Source organism: Branchiostoma lanceolatum, chromosome 2, assembly GCF_035083965.1.
Source record: "Branchiostoma lanceolatum isolate klBraLanc5 chromosome 2, klBraLanc5.hap2, whole genome shotgun sequence".
Lineage (NCBI taxonomy): Eukaryota > Metazoa > Chordata > Leptocardii > Amphioxiformes > Branchiostomatidae > Branchiostoma > Branchiostoma lanceolatum.
In genome coordinates this window covers 32670236-32693780 of record NC_089723.1, presented here as the reverse complement: position 1 = coordinate 32693780, position 23545 = coordinate 32670236, and the positions used below count along the sequence as shown (strand labels likewise).

At 42.7% G+C, this 23545-nt stretch overlaps 1 protein-coding gene across 2 annotated transcripts; it reads right to left on the bottom strand.

The window, feature by feature from the left end:
• Window positions 1-633: 633 nt before the first annotated feature.
• Window positions 634-18467, bottom strand: LOC136426637 (uncharacterized). 2 transcript variants are annotated; one of them, XM_066415349.1, is made up of 24 exons: window positions 18382-18467; window positions 15020-15241; window positions 14316-14393; window positions 13836-13979; window positions 13125-13244; window positions 12200-12452; window positions 11701-11846; window positions 10989-11234; window positions 10532-10555; window positions 10073-10204; window positions 9681-9800; window positions 8399-8531; window positions 7659-7790; window positions 6937-7040; window positions 6427-6648; window positions 6085-6264; window positions 5545-5663; window positions 5326-5370; window positions 5013-5122; window positions 4506-4675; window positions 3582-3829; window positions 3151-3253; window positions 2447-2567; window positions 634-2080 (listed from the first exon to the last, which is right to left on the bottom strand). In XM_066415349.1, exons 1-24 carry the CDS (start codon window positions 18461-18463, stop codon window positions 1687-1689), a joined length of 3648 nt encoding a protein of 1215 aa, XP_066271446.1. In that variant the 5' UTR covers window positions 18464-18467; the 3' UTR covers window positions 634-1686. The 2 variants fall into 2 exon arrangements, with proteins under 2 accessions (XP_066271446.1, XP_066271447.1); XM_066415350.1 differs by lacking the exon at window positions 10532-10555 and having other exon boundaries at window positions 635-2080.
• Window positions 18468-23545: the final 5078 nt, after the last annotated feature.

Genomic DNA, 23545 nt, shown 5'->3' with positions numbered 1-23545 from the left:
GCCTTGCCAACATTAACGTTACATTTAAGGACTGCAAGTCTGCAACACTACACTATATGTAAGAAGGGGAATTAACATCGGCTTGTGTAGAAGAGTCAACGATATTGTACTTTATCCAGTGAGTTTTTCCGAATAGCAGATAGTGGCGACATGGAATATATTCTTATCTTCTTCCAATGAAACAATTGCCTTGAAGTATCTTCATTGTTTATTTGAAGAATAGTTTCCTCGACATGATCTGTTCTCACGATCTGGGAACGTTGGGTGTTCGTCACGAGTGGGCGTACTTTTTGTGCCGCGGTTAAATGATTTTATATTTACCTTGGGTGTATTATCGCATATTTGTTTATTTGGAGTTTTAATCTGCGGAAAGCTCATTGATTTGGATTCTCGGTTGACAATTTGACATGCTTACAATGGCAATGGAGACAAAAACGTGTGTTGGTAACCTTTACTGGTTGACTCCCCAATACTCAATAGAAAGGTAGCTATAAAGGTGCAACGTGTACGTAGGTGCGCTTGATGACGCCCTCTGTACGTCTTTATCACATCGTCCATATGAAAACATACGGGGCCGGGGGAGAAATCCTTCATATGTGTCAAGCTACCTACCATCGTGTATATGGACTACAAAAGACATATCATGTACTGGACAAGAAGTATTGCAGTCAACATTTTATTCACAATGTGAGGCTTTACCCCTATCGCCAGTGCGAGGAATTGCAACATCACAGCATCAACTTATCACATCAGATGTTTTGCCATCGGCCTGCTACACACGTTTTCAGACGTGGAGCCATGAATTACAAACAAATATGACTCTACTCACACATTTGAATTGCTTCATCAGTATCATTAAGTGAAATCATTTACTGTTCCATTCCTTCCTATTCAGCGCCAACCTTTTGTTTTGTTTTGTTTTTGTCATATGTTTACAACAAATACCGTAATATGATTAAAGGGTCACACATTCACTGATAGCCTAGCATAAATTCTACAGTTTGTTTGTTTGTTTGTTTTAATAACACAATATAGAGATAACACAGTAGTTGACACTTGATCACATGGTTAGGTCAGTATACATTTTAGTAAGAGCAGGATGCAGATATACAGGCATTGGTTTCCACAATGGTATCAAGAACAGCTATTGCTATGTCATCATTCACTAGTCTCGTACAAAGTCAGTTATCAATTAAATCTGACAGTGATTCAGCTAGTAAAACATTACCTCTTATATAAACCATCAATATACACCCTTTTCATGAAGATGACAGTATATATGTACAGCAGTAAACTGCGTGCCCACGAGAAGTACACAAAATCTTGATTATGCATTGGATATTGACGAATTATTAACGATCTTCGTTAACAACATAGTATTGATCGATTAGATATTGAAATATAAAAGAAATTTACCTTGTGTGTCTAAAGATTTCACTTGTCTGACAGGGATCACAGGTCATAACAACCTCACAGTTTGAGTTTGCAAACCATCTAAATAACAATATATTCCAGAAAAAGTATTTCAAAAACACACACAAAATCGCACACATATCTTGATTATACATTTGATATTTTAAAACCTTTGATCTATGTATGAAACAATCTCTCTGACAACATAGTCCTGAAGGACTAGATATTAAAACATGAAACAATTGTATCCAAGTCATCCACTAGTTCCTCCATCTAAGAGCGTCCGAGGAACAGGGACAGGGGCACGGCGGCAATCAGGCCGATGATGTACAGGAACAGGCACAGGCGGTCCAGCACGTAGGACAGGCGCATCCACTCGCTCTCCTCCTCCTCGTCCGGACGGAGGCCTTCGATGGTGACGTTCAGGCGGTCCAGGCTCTTCCTGATGGCGTAGATCATCACCTTCATGCCGGGCATCATGGCCGGGACGTCTGGCGGAGGGTCGCCCGTGGACTTGAACTTGTCCCACAGCACCTGCTCTTCGCCAAAGGTTGCAAAGGCGCCGTTGTCGTTGCCAGCCTCCTCGACGTAGACTTTGTTGGGGACGGCCTCGGGTTTGTCGGTCTCCTTAGCCATGTTACCCATCAGGAGACACCGGGCCATGCACCTGGTGGACCAGAAGCAGATTTGTTGTCACGCCAAGATACGTGATAGGATATATCTATCTCTTTTTGGATTCTATCGCTGCACTTACATTAACCATACTGAAACGTATTGCTACCCAGCTGTTTGCTTGACTGTGTGTCCTGATGAAACGACTTAATTGTGTAGGCTAGGGAAAAGGTGTGAAGTGTGGCACATTAACCTTTTCGTTGGATGTGCAACTTGGTATGTGATCTGTTTGTAGCCACAGCTCCTTACAATTGTTCAACACAAGATAGTGGGAAATGTAACATCTCATGTAATGTTGTTAATGGATCTAGACTGTCTTTATGGCCCAGACCCAAGCAGATGTAATAACATATGAGCTGACCTGAGGAACACATTTCGGACCCAGGAGGGGACCTTGCCCTGCTTGCACGAGACGTTGATGATACCGACGGTTGCCAGCATGAAGACTGCCATGAGCGACATGGATACCACCACGAACGTTCCTGCAAGGCAATGAAACAAACAGAGAATCAACACGGGGCCTCTAATTAATGCGATGTTTATCATAATGACAGTAGATAATCAACAAATGTTTAAGCCCCAATTAATGTCGATGTCATATTTCCAAACCGGTCGGGTTGTTTTAGCCTGAGTGTAATCCTGTTTCAGTTCCAGGCTCTACCTTGGCCTGGAACTGAAACAGGATGACACTCAGGCTAGGGTTGTTTGCGGAAACCAAACAAAATTATAAAGTGTATATCTATACACGAGTTACGTTTTGTGTGTTTTGTTGCCTTTGACCATTGACCTGACAACATCGGTATGAGAAAATGTGGTGTAATAAGAGCTTTCGTAGATTCGAGTAAACATGTGCAGTGTCAAAGGTGAAGGCCCCTGAGACGCAAACAAAACCCGTCTGGGCATTGTTATCCAATTCGAGACAATGTGGAGACAAGAACTGCTAACAAGCCAGGGGTTTTCACCGTTGACACAGCACATGCGTAATCGACTCTAAGAAAGAGCTTGTTAATAAGTTAAACGATGATAATTCAATCAGGACAATGGTGGTGTTCTGCCGTGACTCACCGATGAATGGGATAATGGTAGACCGTGGCAGGAAGTCAGTGATGACGACAAGTGACACCACCATAGCCAGTAGAATGGCCATCCCGTAGGACAGGCGATCTCCCTGTAGGAAGACACGAGGCAAATTCTTTTTAAGAATACGTACCAACCTGTCCTCTTATAGCGTTGGACGGCCCCTGCATCAACTACTTTGTATTTTCCTGTTTGAGAATATCTTCAGGCTTCAAATGACATTTTTTTCTACAACATACATTTTTTTACAACGTAGCCTTAAGAAAACATTAGACTTGACAATTACCGAGCTCGCCTGTTTTTTTAGGACCTCGAGCTCGCCGCTTCTTCTACTGAACAACCGAAACAGTACTGCCCAAACCATGTGCGGGGAAACGCTAAACAGCATTTTATCGTTGTGGGGTGTGATGAGTGCTTACCTTGTCGATTGGGAGCAGGAACGTGACGCACATGAGCACGGCCAGCACGATGGTCGGAGCGATCGTGGTGCACATGTGGTAGGTGGGGTTCCGCTGCAGGTTCAGGTTCAGGCAGCCCATGTCGCTGCTGCTGACGCCAGCCGAGATGGCGATGGACCACTCCCCGGTGACCAGACTCGCGGAGCTGTTGCAGTTCAAGTTGTTTTCGGCCGTGATGTTCTCTGGTAGGGGGCAGTTCATCTTTTCCTCTGCCATGTATAGAAAACGTACCGCATCAATGTAAGAAAACACCTCCAGTAGCAAATCTAATAGCCAATACCCTAATGTGCCATCTATCTGTTTTCTATTTTCCAATCTATAAGCTTGTTTTTGTTTTTCTGCCCTTTTCTGGCATCCACAGAACATGCAGATTTTACTGTTTCCGCGGTACATGTAGAATTCCAGCCGTTAAACCATCATTACATTTCGATTTCAGTTCCAACCTAGAAATCCCAAATTCCCCGAAGTGTCCTAAGATTACGTGATCCATCAAGTTAACTGTCAGTCACTGAGAAAGCATTTTACTCAGCTGTATCTGAAGTGGTAGATAACAGGTCAGTACGTTGCACATGTAGTTGAAGTTCCTGCTGTTATGATTTCCCCCTCAACTTTAGAACTAGACACTAAGTTGAATAGCAAGATTCTTTTATTCACAGCCAAGTATTTAAAAAGAGCCGGCGTTTCGATGAATGTCTGTCATCTTCATCAGGGCAATACCCATTGTATGACATCTATACATTATACTGAATATTGCCCTGATGAAGATGACAGTCATCGAAACGTCGGCTCTTTTTAATACTTGGTTGTGAATAAAAGAACCTTGCTATTCAGTCATTCACAAACATGATGAAATTATTCACGGATGTTAGACACTAAGTTCTTTACCTTTCCGGTCGGTCTTCACACACACGGGGCACGCCATGGAGTCAAAGGGGAAGAGGTACTGGTCAAGGTTGCAGGTGGTGGTGACCAGGGTCTGAACCAGCCAGATGACCTCCCCTCCGGATGTGATGGTCACGTCCACGGTTGGGAAGTTGGTGAAGCTTCTATCAGCACTGAGAAGACGTAATTGGAAGGTAAAAGAGATGACTATGTAGAAATATCTTGTACATGATGAGTCAGCCGCATTAACTCTTTTTACAACAGACCACAGAGGGTCGTAGATAAAAGATTGGCGATTGCGAGAAGCTATATGTACATAGGGATATATAGAGAGAGAGGGATATGATGTAAAGGATGAATGAATGATATGTCCTTCGTAGTAAGTAATCAATACCATTTACGATACATCTACACTTTACGAATGTTGACCAAGTGATATTCGAGACAGAGTAGACGTCAAAAGGAGTGTAATATGATAGTGTACGGAAAAGAACTCTGTGGGTTACTCACTTATTTTGCAGAACTACTGTTGGAGTCCAGACGTCGTCATAGGACACTCGCAGGATGTCCAAGCCTCCGTAAGTTGCCGGTGACCAAGTCAGCCTATGGTCACGCCAGCGCTAAAAAGTAAGGATACCGCAATTTCTCTTTAAGTTAAAAGTCTGAAAATCATCCATATTTGCCTTAACAACTATTTGTAGGTTAACATTTGTATCAGCTATTTGTATCAATTTGCGCGTTCTTAACATTGCTTCTATTTCTCGCATACCTCGCACCTCCATGATATGGGGACATGCTCCGGCAACTGTTTTCTGTAACTCACCAATTCCAGGACGATGTCAGTCAGAACCTCTGGCCCTTTCTCATCCTTAAAATACAGATACAAAAGAAACAAAATCAACTTTGGTCTTCCTACCAATACTAACTTCAATAATTGTGCAGTTCTTAGACGATTGATATTATATCATAAAAGCCTGCTTCGAATTTTCAATTTTTATCACTTTCCTGTGCAGGACGACAAAGAGTACGCAAATGATCCTACCAGCGAGACTACGTTGATAACTTGTCCAGAGAACACAATAGGGACACGTTCGTCAGAGGGCGATAGGTCTTTGCTGTAGAAGTCGAAGAGATCGCTCCTCAACCCTAGGCGCTCATCCACTGAGGCAAGGAATCAAGTTCCAGATGTGTGAATGTTAGAGGCAAGGGAGTCGGGATACGTACTGATGTATATGAAGTCTTCTTGGCAATATGCTACGTTATACATTCATACTTGATGGCGGAGGCTTGTGCCATTTGATGGCTTTAACGTAATACCTGGTTTGATAATGAAATATCCAGGAATGGCAAAGCTATCGGTACACTCGGCACGACCAAGACGAAATGAAAGAGGAACCACACATTCTTAACGAGTCATATCTTATAAAACAGTACAGCAAACGTTGTCATCCATCAACTTTAAGGATATAGCTAAAAGAACATATCATTTACTAGCCTGGATACTATAACAATCTCAAGACCAAGATATGAGTCTACCTGACTCGCCTAAGAAAATGAATTTGAAAAAGAAATCGTTATTTACCGATACATGTCGGAAGGTCGTTGTCCCAGGTGGCGTTGGCCAGACACTTGATGACTGCAGAGCCCTGCAGGGAGTACCCGGGGTCACACTGGTAAGTCACCTTGTCCCCTGGCCAGTAGGACTGCTTCCGCGGTCCGACTGTCACTGACCGGGGCTGGCCTCTGTCAGAGCAGACCAAACCTACATGAGAAGAAATAGAGACCTTCGTTTTTCAATGCAATGATTAAAAGTTTCAGATTATCAATTTTTCAAACAAGTATCTCAAACTGCCCCTTGCATACAGTACCTGTGATGTGTTTACCAATGATGTACAAGTGATAGGAAAAGATATGCGTGACTCACCGCTACAAGGCGGGACGCTGCAAAACTCCCACTGGTCACCCACGTAACACCACGGCCGCTCCGCTACGTTACCGGGGTTCCGGCAGTAGTTGTTGTCCAGATTAGCCCACCTGAAGGCGTTGGTCTCGTACACATGGTCTGCCCAGGCCGTGCAGGTCCGCCCAGTCTCAGTCACCGTGTGGTCGCCCCTGTAGTTGGTACCCTTACCGTGGTAGCATTCATCTGGACATAGCAAAATCCAGATCCTTCAATACGAATATTTCCCACAGATATTGAAAACTAGAATAGCAGCCTAAACGTAAAACATATTGACTAATGAGGCCAGGTGGTTTTTGGGGGTAGTTTTCTTTTCTTAAAATTTACACGGATAAATGTCTGCTGGCGGGCACCTGTTGTTTCGCATACTTTCACAAGTCCAGGGTAAAACATCGATAGTAACTACGTACTGTACTGTACGTTGGATTGCAAGTCAAATCCGTTTCCAATGAATGACATCTCAGATAAACTCACTGTCTGTCGTTCCTTGCAGACCTTCGATGCCTTCAGGGTTTTCACTGATGACGTCGCATGGTGGGAAGTTTGAAGGCCACTGGTCCTCATCTATACAGGATGACCTGGAGAGCATACATGCATGACGCAATGGCGTGTCGGCAAGATAGTACTTTAACAAGAGGCATGTGCGTGCACGAGGGTGAGTTGAAAAGTAATGCAAGTGGTTTTATTACAGGTTCGCTGTGTATGTCACTTACTGTTGGTTACATGTTAGTTATCTTAAACGACCTGTATTTAGCCCCTCGGGGCACGAATGTACAATAAAGGTCTTCTTTATTATTTGTTTACCTCTGTGCCAATTTTCAACTCATTCCATAGAAAATGAGCCTGTTATAAAACCACTTGCATTACTTTTTGACTCACCTTCATTTTACTACATGTCCTACATGTTTGACGGGTAACACACTTGTTGATATGTTACGTGTACTTACGATTCAGCGCATATCTTGTGACAAAATTGACTATTTTGAATGCCACATACTGTAAGCATTTACACTTCTCTTAAGTCTGTCCGGTTTAAGGTGTGTCACAAATACTGTTTTGTCCAGACATATCTTATTAAACGGCTGTTATTCCGATGCAACGTTGACCAAAGAGAACAAAAGAGATTTGGCAGTTGTAATAGGTTTGAATAGCAGGCAGGCGCATTACGTTCTGAATACGTGCTCAAGTTGACTGACCTGACTTCCTCGCACCATGATCTGCTCGGCGCCATGATCCTGGTCGTGCTGCGGTCGCACCTCGGGGCCATCATCTCACACACAAACTCCGCGATGTCCACGTGACAGGAGCTGATCATCAACATCGTCAGGCTGAAGAAAAAACAACCGTAAGATTCAGACAATGGCATGACAAATTCAACATCAATCCAGAAACTGTATCATTCGAATGTTGCTTGTCTACATCTCAGTTGGTTCACGCTGACTTCGGGTACTAATATTGCATTGTCGGTCCGCTATATAATGTCAAAGACAAAACATCTCAGTTGGGTCACTCTGTTTGAACGTTGCATAGGATATGACAGGTGTATAAACGTTCGAGCATGTATAGCAGTAAGCTTCAAAAGTAGCATTTTCATCTGATAAACTGCCTTCTTGAATAGCAATTTATTTGATCTTTATGTACTCATCAGCCAGAAACAATCAAAAGTTTCGACTTCGTCAAAATCATCCGTCGGCCCTCGGTGTCGGAGTCAGTCTTACAGTGTATGTTCAGCACTACACGAACACATCCACCACTTCTTGAAAAGGCTAAAGAACAAGTTTATGTATGTAAGTCGTCTTACCCACTGAACTCAGAGACGCAACCAGACTATCAGAACTTATGACGAGTGTTTAGATAAAAGACTCCTTACCCACTCCAGAGAAGCCAGTCAGACTCCCGGAGTTTAGGACAAGTGTTTAGATAATAAACTCCTTACCCACTGAACTCAGGAGAAGTAGTCAGTCTGCTGGGACTATCATGTCCGATCAGGTTGGGGAAGGTCATGAAATTTGCTGACTCCTCCCTACTCTCACACAGCTTCTGCAGCTCTCCCTCCAGAGGAACGCATTCTGGAGGAAAATCCATGAAAAACACGAACTGTCAAACAAAAGGCGGGAAACATGATACATCATCATCATATTACTTTTGTTACAATCAGAAAATGTTAACGTGATACTGGTACAAGTTTTACTGCAATTTTGATGACTTGGCGTGAAAGACTGAATTGTATTCATTCTTTCACCTCAGCCCATCATTATTGCAGTAAAGAGTCATTAATAATGTATCACGTTTGAGTTCGTTACGTCTCAATTGAGGCTTACAAAAGAAAAAGAACTATACGTACATACAATGTATACAGACACGCATTATAGATATACGCAACCAATAGTCAATGTTTATAAATGTGTTGTGGACATCCGTGAATAGTTTCATCAGATTGGTAAGTCACTGAATAAAAATACTCTTTTTTACAGAACCAAAAGATTTATTCCACCGACGTTTCGGTGACCATCTATGCATCTGTCACCTTCTTCAAGGCAACTCTGACTGGTTCACATACATTTGTAGTAATTGAAGAAGGTGACAGATGGTCACCGAAACGTCGGTGGAATAAATCTCTTGGTTTTGTAAAAAAGAGTCTTTTCATTCTGTGTTGTGGACATTTGTATTATGCTTACTATATGCCCACAGCCACCATGCTGGTTCGTGGAACCTGGTAGAATCAAATCTATAAATCTGCATGAATCATGTTAAAAATATGTGACTGTAATTACACGTTATCCATTGGCCAGTATAGTAAATGTTATTAGCATTTTCGTGATGAGTGAATATTTTGGTGGCCAAAGCCCCTTGCTGTAGAACAAACTGCAGGCCACTTTTCAGGATGAGCAACTTACAATCGAGAGACACAGCGTAGCTACATGAAGTTATTGCAGCTGCTGGACGTATCAAGACTGAGCTGCAGAACACAGTCAGCAACAAGCTCTCTACCACCAAAAATCAAGACCATAGCACGTCCAGGTATAAAGATTTAAAAAAAATGGAAGTTCTGCTGCAGTACTAAGGTCACATACCAGGGGCGATCTTGACTTTCGTCTTCCCAACACCTACCCATATACCAAATATCATCATAATCCATCCTGCGGTTTCTTAGTTATGCTGGCTACGAAAATCCGGAAACACACACACACAGACACACACACAGACACACTTCTTACCGCAGTCCCTCTCGTCGCTCTTGTCCCAGCAGTCGAACTCTCCGTCGCAGCGGCGGGCCCTCGACACGCACAAGGCGCCGTCCCCGCACGGTTTTTCACCGGGGCTACACCCCAGGGAACCTGCATGGACATTTCATGCGACAAACAGTTGTTGTAGATCATGTACATGCTAAACCATCGGTGTGAATTCAACAGTTTTCGTTATTACAGATTACGTTTATCCAAAGTTCAATTTCTAATAAGACGATTTGGACTAACCCATATGTTCGATTGTACGACAGAAGTCTTTGTCAAGAAATGAGAGCAACAGTTTCCTTCCTTCCTTCCTTGACAAAGACATGGGTGTCGTACAGTTGAACATTTCGGTAGCTTTGTGACTTAACGTTGCGAACCTCGGTCAGTTGTGGTGTAGGAGGCACTGAAGCCTTCCCTGGTAGTGCCCTTGTCACTGGAGAAGATGATAGTCAGGATGTAGCTGTCAGTTGTCACGTTGAATCCGGGAGGGACTTCCCCACACAGCTTATCTGTACAGAAAAAAAGCGTGTTCAGTTACTCTTGAGGCCTCCATATGCATGCTTTCGTGATTAACGTCCGATGAGGCACAAGTCATCTCCATAAACAACTACAGTTTCTGTAGCAAGACTTGTACGGGTGTAGTGTTTTAGAGACAAGATTGGAAATCACACAATTAGATTATGTTAAATAGATGTTTCAGAGGAGTGTTACGTTTATTACATTTATCAGATTTACGTAGATGATGAACATGAATCAGTGCTATTAGTGACAGAAAACACAAACATTGTGGATTGTGAGTGATTTTGTGAGAACGCAAATATACATGGAATGTTTACCTTCGGTTTTACCTCTACTACTAACTGTAATAACAAAAAAATATCTGGTTATCATGCAAACATTTTCATAGAAAACGATCATAACAAAATTTCAAGCGATGCATTAAGTGAAATAAACAAACAAACCAAGCAACAAGAGGCATAATCGTGAGATTCCGTTAAACATGAAAACCGACGAGCACAGTTAAAGTTCATGCCAGAGAAGATATTTGCCATTAAACACCGAAAACAACACTTAGTATTGCCAGATAAACTCGTTCATGCAAAATAAATCAAACTCAGAGATGTGGCATAGAAATGCAGGGGGTGTAGGAGCTACTTAGTATATCTAGTTAATAATGTGCACGTGGAATGATGTACACAAGATACATGGCTGAATAGCAAATCCTGAATAAGAATATCAATCCTCCTGTGTCTGACAAAAACGTTTAGAGAAGTTCTAAGGAAGATGACCTACGCGTGGCGCTTGTGAACTTCCCGTCCGGCCATTCTCCGTCAAAGACCCTGACGTAGTCAAACGGACAGTCCCCCGGGGTGGGCCCCTCCTCCAGCTTGAAGGTGTTGAAGGTGATCTGTGGGACTAAGGTAGGGGGCACCCGCAGAGACCAGACACAGTCCGTGTTGACACTGTAGTGTAGACCTTCCGTGAAGCCTGGCGAACTGAAGGTTCCCGTGTTGCCGGGCAGCAGACCTCCACAGCCGTCTTCGACAACAAAGAAGAAGATGCGATCAGTGACCATCTCTTAACGTAACCTACTTCCCTCCGTCCGTCCATAGAAACTCAGTTTGTGAAGCGCGCGTGAATAGGGCTCGATACACGCTAACGCTATCATTATGGTAGTTTATTTTCATTCTCTAGTCATTTGTTTTCGACGACCTTTGCTTTGACAGTCATCAACAAAAAGGTTTATCATAAGCCGAAAGGTCCAGATATCCTGCTATGGAGGCTAGTGAAAAGTTGGCAATCGATTAGCCTCCGTTGCAGGCTCTGAAGCGGCTTTTTGGGGGGGCTAAATAATACACTTTTTGCAGCCACCCCGTAACTATCAACCATCCTGTAACCATAGTATACAGGATGGTTGATAGTTACGGGGTGGCTGCAAAAATTGTTTAGCCCCCCAAAAAGCCGCTTCAGAGCCTGCAACGGAGGCTAGCAATCGATTACATACCGCCTTCTCCGGTTGGTGTCGGCGGGGTGTTGGTGACTTCGGCTCGGTTGATGAAACAGTCCGCAGAGAACGGCAGGGTTCCACAGATGTCCCCAGGAACCAGGTCCTGATCCGAACAGGCGGAACTGATCTCCGGGCACCACGTCCTACAGAACAACAATAGATACCCATTTCCCATACGCCTGTACTGCAAGTTTTGTGTACCCCTCAGTTGCCAGTTGTGACTGTCGTCTAGATAGACGACGTTTCAGCGACAATTGCCTTTAAAAAAGAATTTTCCCCCTCACATACAATATTTTCTCAAAACAGATAGATAATAGATGATAAGTAATACATAATAACTCTATTGCACAACAATTGTACAAGGTATAAAGTATGGCATCTACTGGTACATAATTACAGTTCCATAAGGCTAATCCATCTAATATATTTTAGAGTGGGAAGAGAATGGGCTTTCACAAGAGGTATATATCATATCAAACTTTAAACAAGGATGTACCTGCAAGGTGGTTTGATCTCGCCCCTCCTGGTGTTGGTTGAATCCTCCACGCATTTTGGAGCAAGCATGGAGCAGACCATGGCGAACACGTCCGCGTGGCACGTGTTGTTCCGGACGGACTCCAGCGCGGTAAAGTTGGTGGAACCCAGGAGCTCTGTCTTGTCCGCATGCCCGTACAGGTTGGGGTAGACCATGTTGCCGTAGTCGATTGCTCCCTTGCAGATGCCCAGTTCTGTTGGAATCTCTACACATTCTTGAGGAAAAACGAAGAGGAATGTTTTTGAAACAGACTGGGAGCTTTTCTTCCGAAAATCATTGAAAGTACAACGGTGCGCTCTCTATATCACGAGTCAGGACTATGTATACCTTTCCCATAAATCCAATGATCTCTCCAACAACTCGGTTTCGATATGGAAAATAGTTTTGACCGAGAACTGTGTCACAGCGGCAGCAACATGCATCCACTTTCTTATTGGCTGAGCTGATAATTGTGTTCGGCCTGTTACGCGTTCAAATATCTCAATAAAGGTGCGATTTGGATCATGATCATGAAGCCGTTGTCAACCGTAAATCCGATATTGAATGAATGTAATGAATGAATACGTTTATTGCACATTTTTGCCACACTGGGCTAAGCACACGTCACAACAAAACAAAACATGTTGAACAGATACAATTAAGAGATACAAAATACTAAAAGTAAAACTAACTATCATTAGATAAATTCAACTTCTCCTAGCTTGTCAGTTATAGTAGAGATAAAACATATGTTTCTCGATGGAAGGTTGTATTAATTAAGAAAATGAATTTTTCTACTGTCCTTAAGCGTATGAAATAGGGAAAAAGGTATTGTACAATATATTGTATACTGTGAAGAATGCGGGTAAACAGATCAATTCTTAACGGAGTATTGAATCTATCTTACCGCAATTCCGTTCGTCACTCTTGTCCTGGCAGTCGTCGGAGCCGTCGCAGATCTTGGCGAGAGCCACACACCCCAGCAGGTCGTCACACAGCTTCTCCACGCTCGTGCAGTTCACCGGCACTGGACAGCCGAACAACAAGGACTGGTTTTAGTTATAAGCACCGGTTACACTTGTGCGTATATTTAAGCCCGCATGGTTTACGTATTAACATGTTTTTGGTTTAGGTTAAGTTTGCAGCCGAAAGTGATTTCTTAGGTTCGATCACTAGGATGCACAACGGTGGGTCAAAGTAGAAAACAACTTTCTCCCCGCAAATCTTACTTAAACTTTTACTTAAAATGTTAATGCGCAACTCACGCGTACTTGAATATGTATACGCACAAGTGCAGCAGGGCCCATACCCCCAATCCACTTGGACGCGCGCTCGCCGTGCGCCCTCTGCAACCTAAGATTTAACGTGTGCTCAACGAATTCCATAGATGAAAAACGAATTTGTTTTTTTAGCTTTGTGTGCTTTGATGTCTTTTTAGCCATACTTTTGCATTTTGCATGATATTGTGAAGTCAAGGTTTCGACAAATCCATATTATATAGCAGCGAGAGCGCAAGGCAATCGCCGTCTTCTGGAATGGGGGCCTTAGGTATCCAAGCACCCGAACTAGATAAACTGAACGACTCTGATGGTCCGGCATAATGACACATGACACATACCTTTGTCAATGGCCGAGTAATGTGCGCGGAATCCCGTCTTGTCGACCCAAGCGTCGGATTTAAACCTCACGGTCATGACGTTACTCACGGACGTGTAGTTCCTCTCCCATGTTACATTGCCGGGTTTCGTACCGCAGAACTTCCCTGGAAGGAATGGTTCAACATAGAATGGTATATGATATTCATACTACAGCAAGATCAACGAAAACAGTTGATAATCATATTGCAATGTGATATAACTTATAATCTCTTCTGTTATATGCAAAGTCTACCAGCTAGGTTTGCCAATGGAAGTTTTTAAAAGTAGCAATTAGAATGTAAACAGCTGCAATTCTTTATCCTTCCTTTGGAAACATAGATAGTATTCTAAGTTACTAAACACAGTTTTAACGTCTTGGATTTGCCTTTTTTTTTACATCTTGTAGCATGTTTTAGTCCATCATATGGATGTTGATTAATGAGAAGTTTTTCATGACTTACCATCTTGAGTTCGTTTGACAAAGTTTACAGTGGGATGTTCTTCGGGGTCGCCATCTATTTCGGAATCCGCATCTTCTTCTAGAAGTCAGAAAACGCATCTTGTTTTGTACTTGTAACGCTCATGGGAAGGGAGGCTAATTTGTTCACAACTTTTATCGCACCATTGTGTGATCGAAAAACAACAACACTGAAATTATATTTATCCGTAAGAGTTTACTGTTCTTGTTCTTAGTTTTTTTCGCAATAATCTGAAATGCAGGTCAACAAGGGAACCTTGCCAAAGATTTAAGATTCCTAGAAGTCGAAAAAGAACTTCCTAGAACTCGTAAAAGATGTCCCAACTTCCAATGATGAATGGGTCATCTTTTGTTCATACAAAAAAAAGAAATGACAAACATCTTCGATACTGTCAAAACCATTGACTTATTACAAGAACAGCTGATGCCATTTCTCTGGGATACAAACATCTGGGACCCGTTATACCCCAATAATCCAAGAAAGAGTTAATAAAATAAACACGCGTGAGGCATTGTCAATCTGAGGTATGATAGTTACTTAATCTCAAAGCAGCTCTACACCGGTGCAAAAATCGGACCTTCTCTGGCTAGCTTATACGATTTTTGCACCGGTGTAGATCTGCTTGAACAGTTACTCTGAACCAACGGTTCACTGTTTGGCGAAAGCTGAATGTAGCAATGACCTACCCGCAACGCTGATTGGTTCTCCATTTTCTTCAAGTAGGACGTAGTCGTACGCACAGTTGTCGTGGTACTCGACGTCAAAGACGTCAAACATCAGTTCAACTTTCTTCTCGATGTGCACCGTGATGGTCCAGGCGCAGTCCAGGCCCCGGGGGTACACGCCGTTGATGTAGTTCGGACTGGTGATGGTGCCCGTCGGTCCGCTCAGGGTCGATGGCACACAGTCTGGAGAGAGATTTTGAAACTTCTTTATTCAAAAGTAGGTTTTGAGCGTCCCTGTGATTATTTGGAAAGCCGAATGAAACATTATCAAGAGGAGAAGATTTACTCTGTATAGCCCCTGTCACACTTGTGAGCATATACAAGTCCGCGTGAGTTGCGTATTAACATGTTTTTGGTTTAGGTTAAGTTTGCAGCCGAATAAATGATTTCTTAGGTTCGATAACCAGGCTGCACAACGGTGGATCAAAGTAGAAAACAACTCTTTCCCCGCAAACCTTACTTGAACCAAAAAAAAATGTTAATGCGCAACTCACGCGCCCTTGAATATACGCACAAGTGTGACAGGGCCCTAAGATCCATGTAATTTTTTGTGATATCAGGGCGGTGACCAGCCGTCCTTTGTGGTCCGTTCATACAGAATACCACAAGCGTAGGGTCCTATCACACTTGTGCTTATATTCAAGTGCTTATGAGTCGGGCATTAACTTTCTTGGTTTAAGTAAAGTTTGCGGGAAAGAAGTTGTTTTCTACTTTAACCCACCGTTGTGCAGCCTAGTTATCGAACCAAAGAAATGACTTCTTCGGCTGCATGCCAAAAACATGTTATTACGCAACTTATGCGGACTTGTATATACGCACAAGTGTGAAGGGGCTAAAAGGATGATGCCGTATCTACCGAGATACGGGTCCGACCGCGGATCGGATCGCCTCATCACGGACCAGCAGGTAAAATACCTATCTACCGTTGCATCGATAAGGGTGTGTGAGCGTAAATAATGATTATATACAATTTATGGCGCGGAGGCATTTTGGCCTGGTGATGACAAAAATAAAACTGCTAAAAATTTGTGAAAATAAGTACGGTCCATACAATACAATTCTAGTATCTAAACCATGCAACACAATAAAAATACATGTATTTGCGCACATATATAAAAAGCAGATAGGCGCGAATCTCACACGCCTGTTGTGCCCACATTAAGAATGCCTGGCGCAATATGGTGCAGTCCTGTAAGATACCCGCTTTAATGTAGGATCCGAACGAAATTACAAAGGTACGGAATGCAGCGGGTATGGGAATGAAAACATCATGCACTTGCTCGAGATTATTATATTTCTGCGTTCACTACACTTTCAATAGTATATCATTCAGTTAAGAATAGAGACCGGACTGAAGAAAGTACTCGCATCAAAACTCAAGTAAGGCATATGGGCAAAGATGCTGCATTCAATATGTGAACAGAGTTTTTCAGAACTAAAACCTGACTCGATTGGTCTTCGGAACGCGCGCACAGGGCGGAATGGTCGATAAAATCTTGCTACATACACATGTAACGTTACATTTGCACATGTATTTTACAGTGAAAATATCTTTCCACTGAATCTTATAACCTCGTGACAATGAATCAGCATCTTGCAAACTTTTCTACTTTCCCATTTTCTAGATTAATCATTTTTGTGAATTGTTTAGTCGTTCACCTCTCTGGATGGTACAAACATTTTAAAAAAACAAAACATGTTAGTCAGCCATTCAGTTTATTTCTGGTTGATTTGTCGCTTTATAAAACTGTTATTAAAAGCCATCACCATTTTACATTGTGAAATGTAAATCTCACATTGAACTTCATTTTAAGCATTCGTAACGAGATTGTTTGGTACCCACACAAAATACCAAAGTCATGAGCTGTTAAACAAATACGCCCTTACATTCTTTAATACTTGTATCATAGATAGGAGCGCAACCCACATGCAAATAGTTACCTCATAGTTACCTCGTTGAGAACACCGCGTTCCTACCAACCAGAACACAAACAAACAATAGTGGACCTAATTGTAGACACCAACGGGAGCACTGGAGGGAAGCATGTACACTTGTGGATGTGGTACTGTACTACATAGCAGCTATAGCTGACACTGAACTTTCCTTTCAAACATTTCAAATAGGGACAATGTATAGATCACAATGGATTACGAATCACCGTATGAAACGCTAACCTGGAATATAGCGATGAAAGCTGTACCCGCTCCAATGAAATAAAAGTACACCGCACATCTGCCTTATATGAAGGAAGAGGGGATAAAGATCGGAGGCCTAAAACGTCGACTCTGCAACCCGAAATAATTACTGTGTGTTGACGATCTAATACAGCTTCCGATGTCGTCTGATTGCCGTCGGCCGCCTTATAACTTAACTGCATCGGGGCTTTAAACATCGTCGGGCCTTATAACTACGTCGGACCTTAAAAAGCCGATCGGAGGTTGGTTTATTGGTTTACTAAGATGCCGCCCTAAAGGCCCTTTAGGGGGCTAATCTTCTAGGGCTCATTAGACAATACAACAATATAACACAGGCTGGATTCCAGGCTAATTGGACGACTCGTTCTTTGCAAAGCTAGATCCGACCTTGGCTGGCCTTCTTCTTCACAGCTACCATTACCTACATCTATAAACATATAATTTGGCCTGCCCAGTGTGAAAAACTCTCCGCGAAGCTTGCATGCATTTTGACAGATGTTTGTTTGTAAGATGTAAGAGTAGAAGTGATAAAAATCTAGGCAATAGGTGAAAAATATAGCTACAATTGCTTAATCTGTGGAAAAATAACAACACGGAACTTGGCATGCGGAAGCCCGAGCATGTACATTTTAGGGCTTGCAGGTGCAGGTACCAGGTAAAGCCATTGCAAACAGCATGTTTTGTAGCAACATCTTTGCAAAGTTTCGTGCTTTTGTCACCCATCTCATCGCAATTTCTGCAGCCATCGCCCGGACTATAGATGACTCGTGTGTTAGTAACCGTGGCCCCCTTTCCTCCAGAAGCCACGACCGATAAGCGACCAAACAAATGGACAGATCGCACAACGAACTCCGTTGATAAAGAACGAATTCTTGTATCTTAGTCCAACTATGAAATCAAGGGTAACAAAAATCCAATATTGGTCTCTCAAAGGTGCCATAATTGCAGTATAAAGATGTAAAGGGACGATTTAAAACACAGCGAAACATTAAAGAAAACATCTGAAACAATTCTCTGGGCAATCTGTCAAGTTTTTGCGGTCGCAGCCTCCACTATTGGAAAGGGAGTCTTAAGAAGCCATAGATTCTGCACAATTTTGGATAGAAGAAAGAGTGGGCCCAGCCTACCTGTACTGGACACCCTCACTGTGCCCTGAAGCAGGAGGACACTCAGAACCGCCCATGGGATGCGCTCACGACTAGCCGCCATCGTTGTCACCTGTAATAGGAATGAAAAGAAAATTAAGACATTTACCCATGGCTTTTGAAAGATAAAGAGCAATTCAGTGGTCTGTTTCACTAGCACTGTGCTTCCCGAAAATAACACTGTGGTGGTGCCACCCATTTTTGAAACTCAACATAACACTAACTCTGATACCTGGACGTAACTTTAAGCCAGATCCCAAATATTTTAAAACATTGCGCTGACACATACACGGAGAATGTTTTGATGTTGTTGTGTCTATCAAGCTTTAGAATTAGAAACCTATAACGTTTATGACCGCCAATGAAGATCTTCGATAAAGCAAATTTGTGAGTTCGTATAAGAACAAACCATGGTCCCCCACGAAAGAACGCAGCTCAAACTGTGAGACTTACCATGGTAGGACGCAGCAGGGAGGCAGTCTTCTTCAACCAAATGAATTCCGAACTTCTTGCAGCGCTTTTAAAGCTGAAAGTACAATTTCCGTGCAGTTTCCATCAGTAGAAAGCTCACATGAGAATTCCCCTGCCTTTGTGGGGAAGAAGTGGTTAAAAGCGTGGGGGACACGAACCCACGCCCGTAATGACAAACCGTAGTGAGAGCAAAGATGCGAGTCCGCTCTTTTGTGACAGGCGGGACAATTGTCACGCATTCTGACGACGTGTCATGTTCTTTGATGTGTAATATCATGGCCTTGGAGGGATTGTCTCACATGTCCTATGTTATTTCAGCATGAAGTTATTTTCACAAAGGAGCAGAAATACTGACAGTTTATGGAGGGAAGCCAGGGAAGGGCGCGGTGGAAGGAGAGGACTGGGCTCCGCATTCCAATAACAACCCACTGCCCCTACTGCCTCAAAAAGGCTACGGGACTGCCTTTACCTTTTTTTTTATTAATCTACTCAGACTACTGTAATAACGATTAAGATCCAAACTCCTGAACATAAGCCTCTACCAGACTCCGCGGATCGCTGGAAAAATAGTAGAAATTGGCCAAATAGAGTGAGTAGCCGACTCCCTTAGTATAATTCACTGTATTTGGCGAATTTCTACTGTTTTCCAGCGATTCGTTGGTAGAGGCTACACCAGTTGAAGGCCAAACTACAATTGGTAGACGCGTTCAGAGAAACGATACCAGCGTGTACGTAAGTACCAGTACGTCTAAACAATAAGCTGGAAGGAAATAGGAGCAGAGTGAACATTCTCATCTGATATCAGTCATACCTTTTGACATCATCCCTTCAAAACAGCGGAAATTAAATGCCATGTCCATCGTTTCCCCTCGTAGCCATGCATAATTAAGCATCAATATTTGCCTGAAAGCTTTGAGCGAATTTCTGTTATGAAAAGTCACCATGGACACAAAGGACAGGCCGCCTAATGGGTTAACAACATAATAATCGTAAGTTTATTGCAACTTAATGCCCGAAGGTTGATTGCAAGTATACACGGAAAGGAGATAATGATAATGATAAGGTATAGTTACAATAATATAATAAAGATAAAGTGAAGTGAAATGAAAGTCGCCAACTAGAGTTACTTCCAATCTTAAATACACCATGTAATTGTTATTGGGTTTGATGATAACAACATTGCAGATTGAAAAGTTTTAATCAGCAGATGCAGCTGGAGATGTTTCATCCACAAAGGCTTCTTTGCGGTTTCTCTTGTCCCTTGGGATTTAAGGACTGTGTGTAGTCGGTGGGTAGACCAGTAAATCTACCTGACATATGGGAGGGAGGACAAATGACAACAAATACCATTCGCATTGCGTGTCTACCAGTGTTTTTATTTCAATGTTGGAGGCTTAACTTCATTGCAATAACCGAGTCACACTTTGGTTTTGTGCTTTGATATTTGAATATCATAAAACATCGATTTTCTGTTATAATCAACATAACATAGTAGGGGATGTGTCAGGGGGAGCTGATAAAAGATTGTAGTCACAAGAGTCTTGTACAGATAAAATAAGACATACGGCGTGTCGTGAAATGTTTTCATTTCAAAGTAGGAGGTGACACCGCTGACCTGATCTACAATAACATGGACAGAAGTTCGGGTCCGTGCATACACGAACATCAAGGCGGAACATCCCGCCACCTACTAAATCAACTCTGCGGCTCAAACGCTTCATCCGAGGTTAACCCTTACTTGACCTTTTATCAAAGGGATGAACAATATGTTACGAGTAGTGGTATCTCAGGTATTGTAGACAGTATTAAGAAGAGTACTGCTTACAAGGAACTTTATCCTGTCTGCTTACATTAAACTTCCACACCTGTGACAACACTGCCGTCTGAAATGAGACTTCAGGAAAGGGCATCCTAAGATCCACGGGGTTTCTGTTAAACTGCTTTTCTTTAATATTCTCTCTCACTCAGGCATATCCGGATGTATTAGATAAGGTTCTAGACTACATGACTCAACAGAAACGTTTGCAAAATGAGCGGAACTTGATGACGTTTCAAAACATACAAAGTATAATGAAGCCATGGTAATGGGTATTAGATTGTGTTTGTCCAACTAGAGGTATGCGGCGACACAAATACAAATTGAAGTCCACTTATCCATTTCCAAAAACATACATGGGCAATTGTGAATTTAGACTTGAAGGGAATGTGTTGAAATAGACAATGATCTTTTGAGATTAGTTTATTCTGTTCATTGTACATTCTTTCATGCAGGTATATAAGATATGCTACTGAACAGGATATACAAACTGTTTACGTTTAGGAAGAAAGTACCTGTAGACCTCCATTGTCAATGTCTGTACGCTCATCACACCACTTAGTTTTGAATCTCTATGTTTGAACAACGCAAGAAAGGCACTTACAGTAATGTTCCAGTAATACCATGCACAGCTACAGCAATAACAGTCGTTCCTGAAATACCATGTGATTACCAGCAGTAATCATACATTCTTTTACTTTTACAAGAAATGACTATCTTCCACCAAGCCTTCCTACGGGGGTACGGGTCGCAGAATTCGGCAAAAAAGGGACTAATTGTCCAGGAGAGTCAGTCCACGGGAAGGTGAGCATTTCCCCCCAGACTGGGCCTGCAAATGAAAACCTATGGTGGCCCAGCCTGCCGGGTGCCATCCGCTTTACTACTACCTCCTACACTCGTTATCCTGATTTTTCAGGGTAGCGAGTGTAGAAGGCCCGGTATTAATCGGATGGCACCCAGGCTAATGGTGGCCAAGACTCTCCTGGTAAATATTCTTCCAAGACCTTCCAATAGCCGACGTAGTGAGTCTGGTAGAGACTAAAAATGACAACGAAGTTCATGATGGTAACAGCTACATCGTCAGGCGATGAATCATTTAACTCTTAAATCATTAACATTCATAACACTGGCACGTGGCCAAGTATCTGTATCCATATCTGGGCATATCTGTATCTAGCCTAATCGGATCGCGCTTTAGTGGCCGGTCCAGCATTTGGTCCCCGCCCGCGTGGCTAGGAGCCATAAAATCCCCGAACAGCGGAGTTTGCTAGTCTCTACTACCAGACTAAACACGCCGGCTATGGAGAGAATATTTGCCAGGGGAGTTTGGCGATCATAAGGTTTCATTTGCAGGCGCAGTGGGAGATGTTAACCTTACCGCGGACTGACTCCTAGCCAATTATTCATTTTTTTTTGCCAAATTCTACGACCCATACCTCCGTAGGAAGGCCTGGTGGAGGCTGGGAGATTTCGTTACACAGACTAACGTGCATCCATATATCCGGTAACGTCATAACCACCATTCGGCGTAACACACCAGTTTTGTCCTCTGAGTTAACATTGTCTTTTCAGAATCAAATCCGTATCACAATAGAGTCGCTGACTATATAAACATTTATACAGACCACCCCAGTATAGTGGCCAAATCAGTCCAAACTCGTCAGTGATCAATCTTGCCGTCCAAATAACGGTTTACCTTGTCAGTGTCCCCATCAATCCTCTACCCATTACCGGTGTCTACCTGAGTAGCCTACTTGTAGTCAACCTGACCGACAACTAGTGTCAGTCTACCCAGTAAATTTTGGTCGGAGTCGAGCTAGACATCCCAGCTTTTAGATTATAACAGCATCCGAGAAATACGCAATTGGTAACGTTTATAAAGAGAGATACGTTCCATGAACGATTAGTCTTTTAAAAACGTTTGAATTTAGCATCATTCTTCTTTTATAATGACGATCGCCTCGTCTCTGTATAGACTTGCAATTTTTTCTCTGAGTTTTCAGCACATTTCATGAACTGAGTAAAATCACGACCAACTTGACATTGTTGACTGAACAAAAGCGTACAGAACCAAGCTCTTTCAGCTTTGTGGACGTGTCGTCATGAGATATGGCCCAAAGAGGTACTTTTAAGGAGTCGTTCCCTTCTTCGGTTAGGCACAAACATACCGTAAGGTAAAAGGTAGTGTACGTACGTTTTTATGTGTTCCAGTATACCTTCCTTGTTTTTCTGTATTCCAGAATAGCTCCCCTGTTTCAACAAAAGCCACGTCCTTCATTCAGCAGGAAGCAAAGAGACCACATCAAAAAGTGCCCTGACGTAGTTACGTCCCCTGACATTAGGCTAAATGGCCTCGCGTGCGCCGCGCTATTGTTGTCATAATTGAAGGACTCTTGACATGTCAGGCTGTCCCAAACGGTGTCATAATGTGTGGTTTCCCTCCGAAATCCCAAAGGGACAAACGCCTTTTAAAAGTCCACACCGATGAATTCTCTCACGCAAAGACTGATAAACTTTAAATTAGGGCTCTGAGCTTTGAAGTAGTTATTACATTATGGTATGTAGGTCACTCAGTCTTTGTGACCTGATTGGAAAGTCATCTATAACAAAACCATTAGGATTGCAGTATCCAACACTATTCCTACGCCGTTGTTGGGAATCCTATTGTTGAAACGGTTATCGACGACGTCACATCTGGTTATACGTTCAGGACGGCTCACAAACGTCCTCCGCTCTACCTACTCCACCATAAGTCACCTTTTACCCTTATCTGTACAGCAGAAAAAAATACACCGACTTTACTGGAACAATGGCAATGGTAGTTCTTGGCTAAGGACTTTGTACGTTAAGTCGAGATCA

What these genes read in the sequence shown, in the direction of transcription:
- LOC136426637 (XM_066415349.1), bottom strand. Translation starts at nt 18,463, where the DNA reads ATGGCGGCTAGTCGTGAGCGCATCCCATGGGCGGTTCTGAGTGTCCTC. An exon ending in AGAACCAATCAGCGTTGCGG is followed by an intron (nt 14,394 to 15,019) that starts GTAGGTCATTGC and finishes TCTGACTTCTAG; the next exon opens with AAGAAGATGCGGATTCCGAA. An exon ending in CAGCGTCCCGCCTTGTAGCG is followed by an intron (nt 6,265 to 6,426) that starts GTGAGTCACGCA and finishes CTTCTCATGTAG; the next exon opens with GTTTGGTCTGCTCTGACAGA.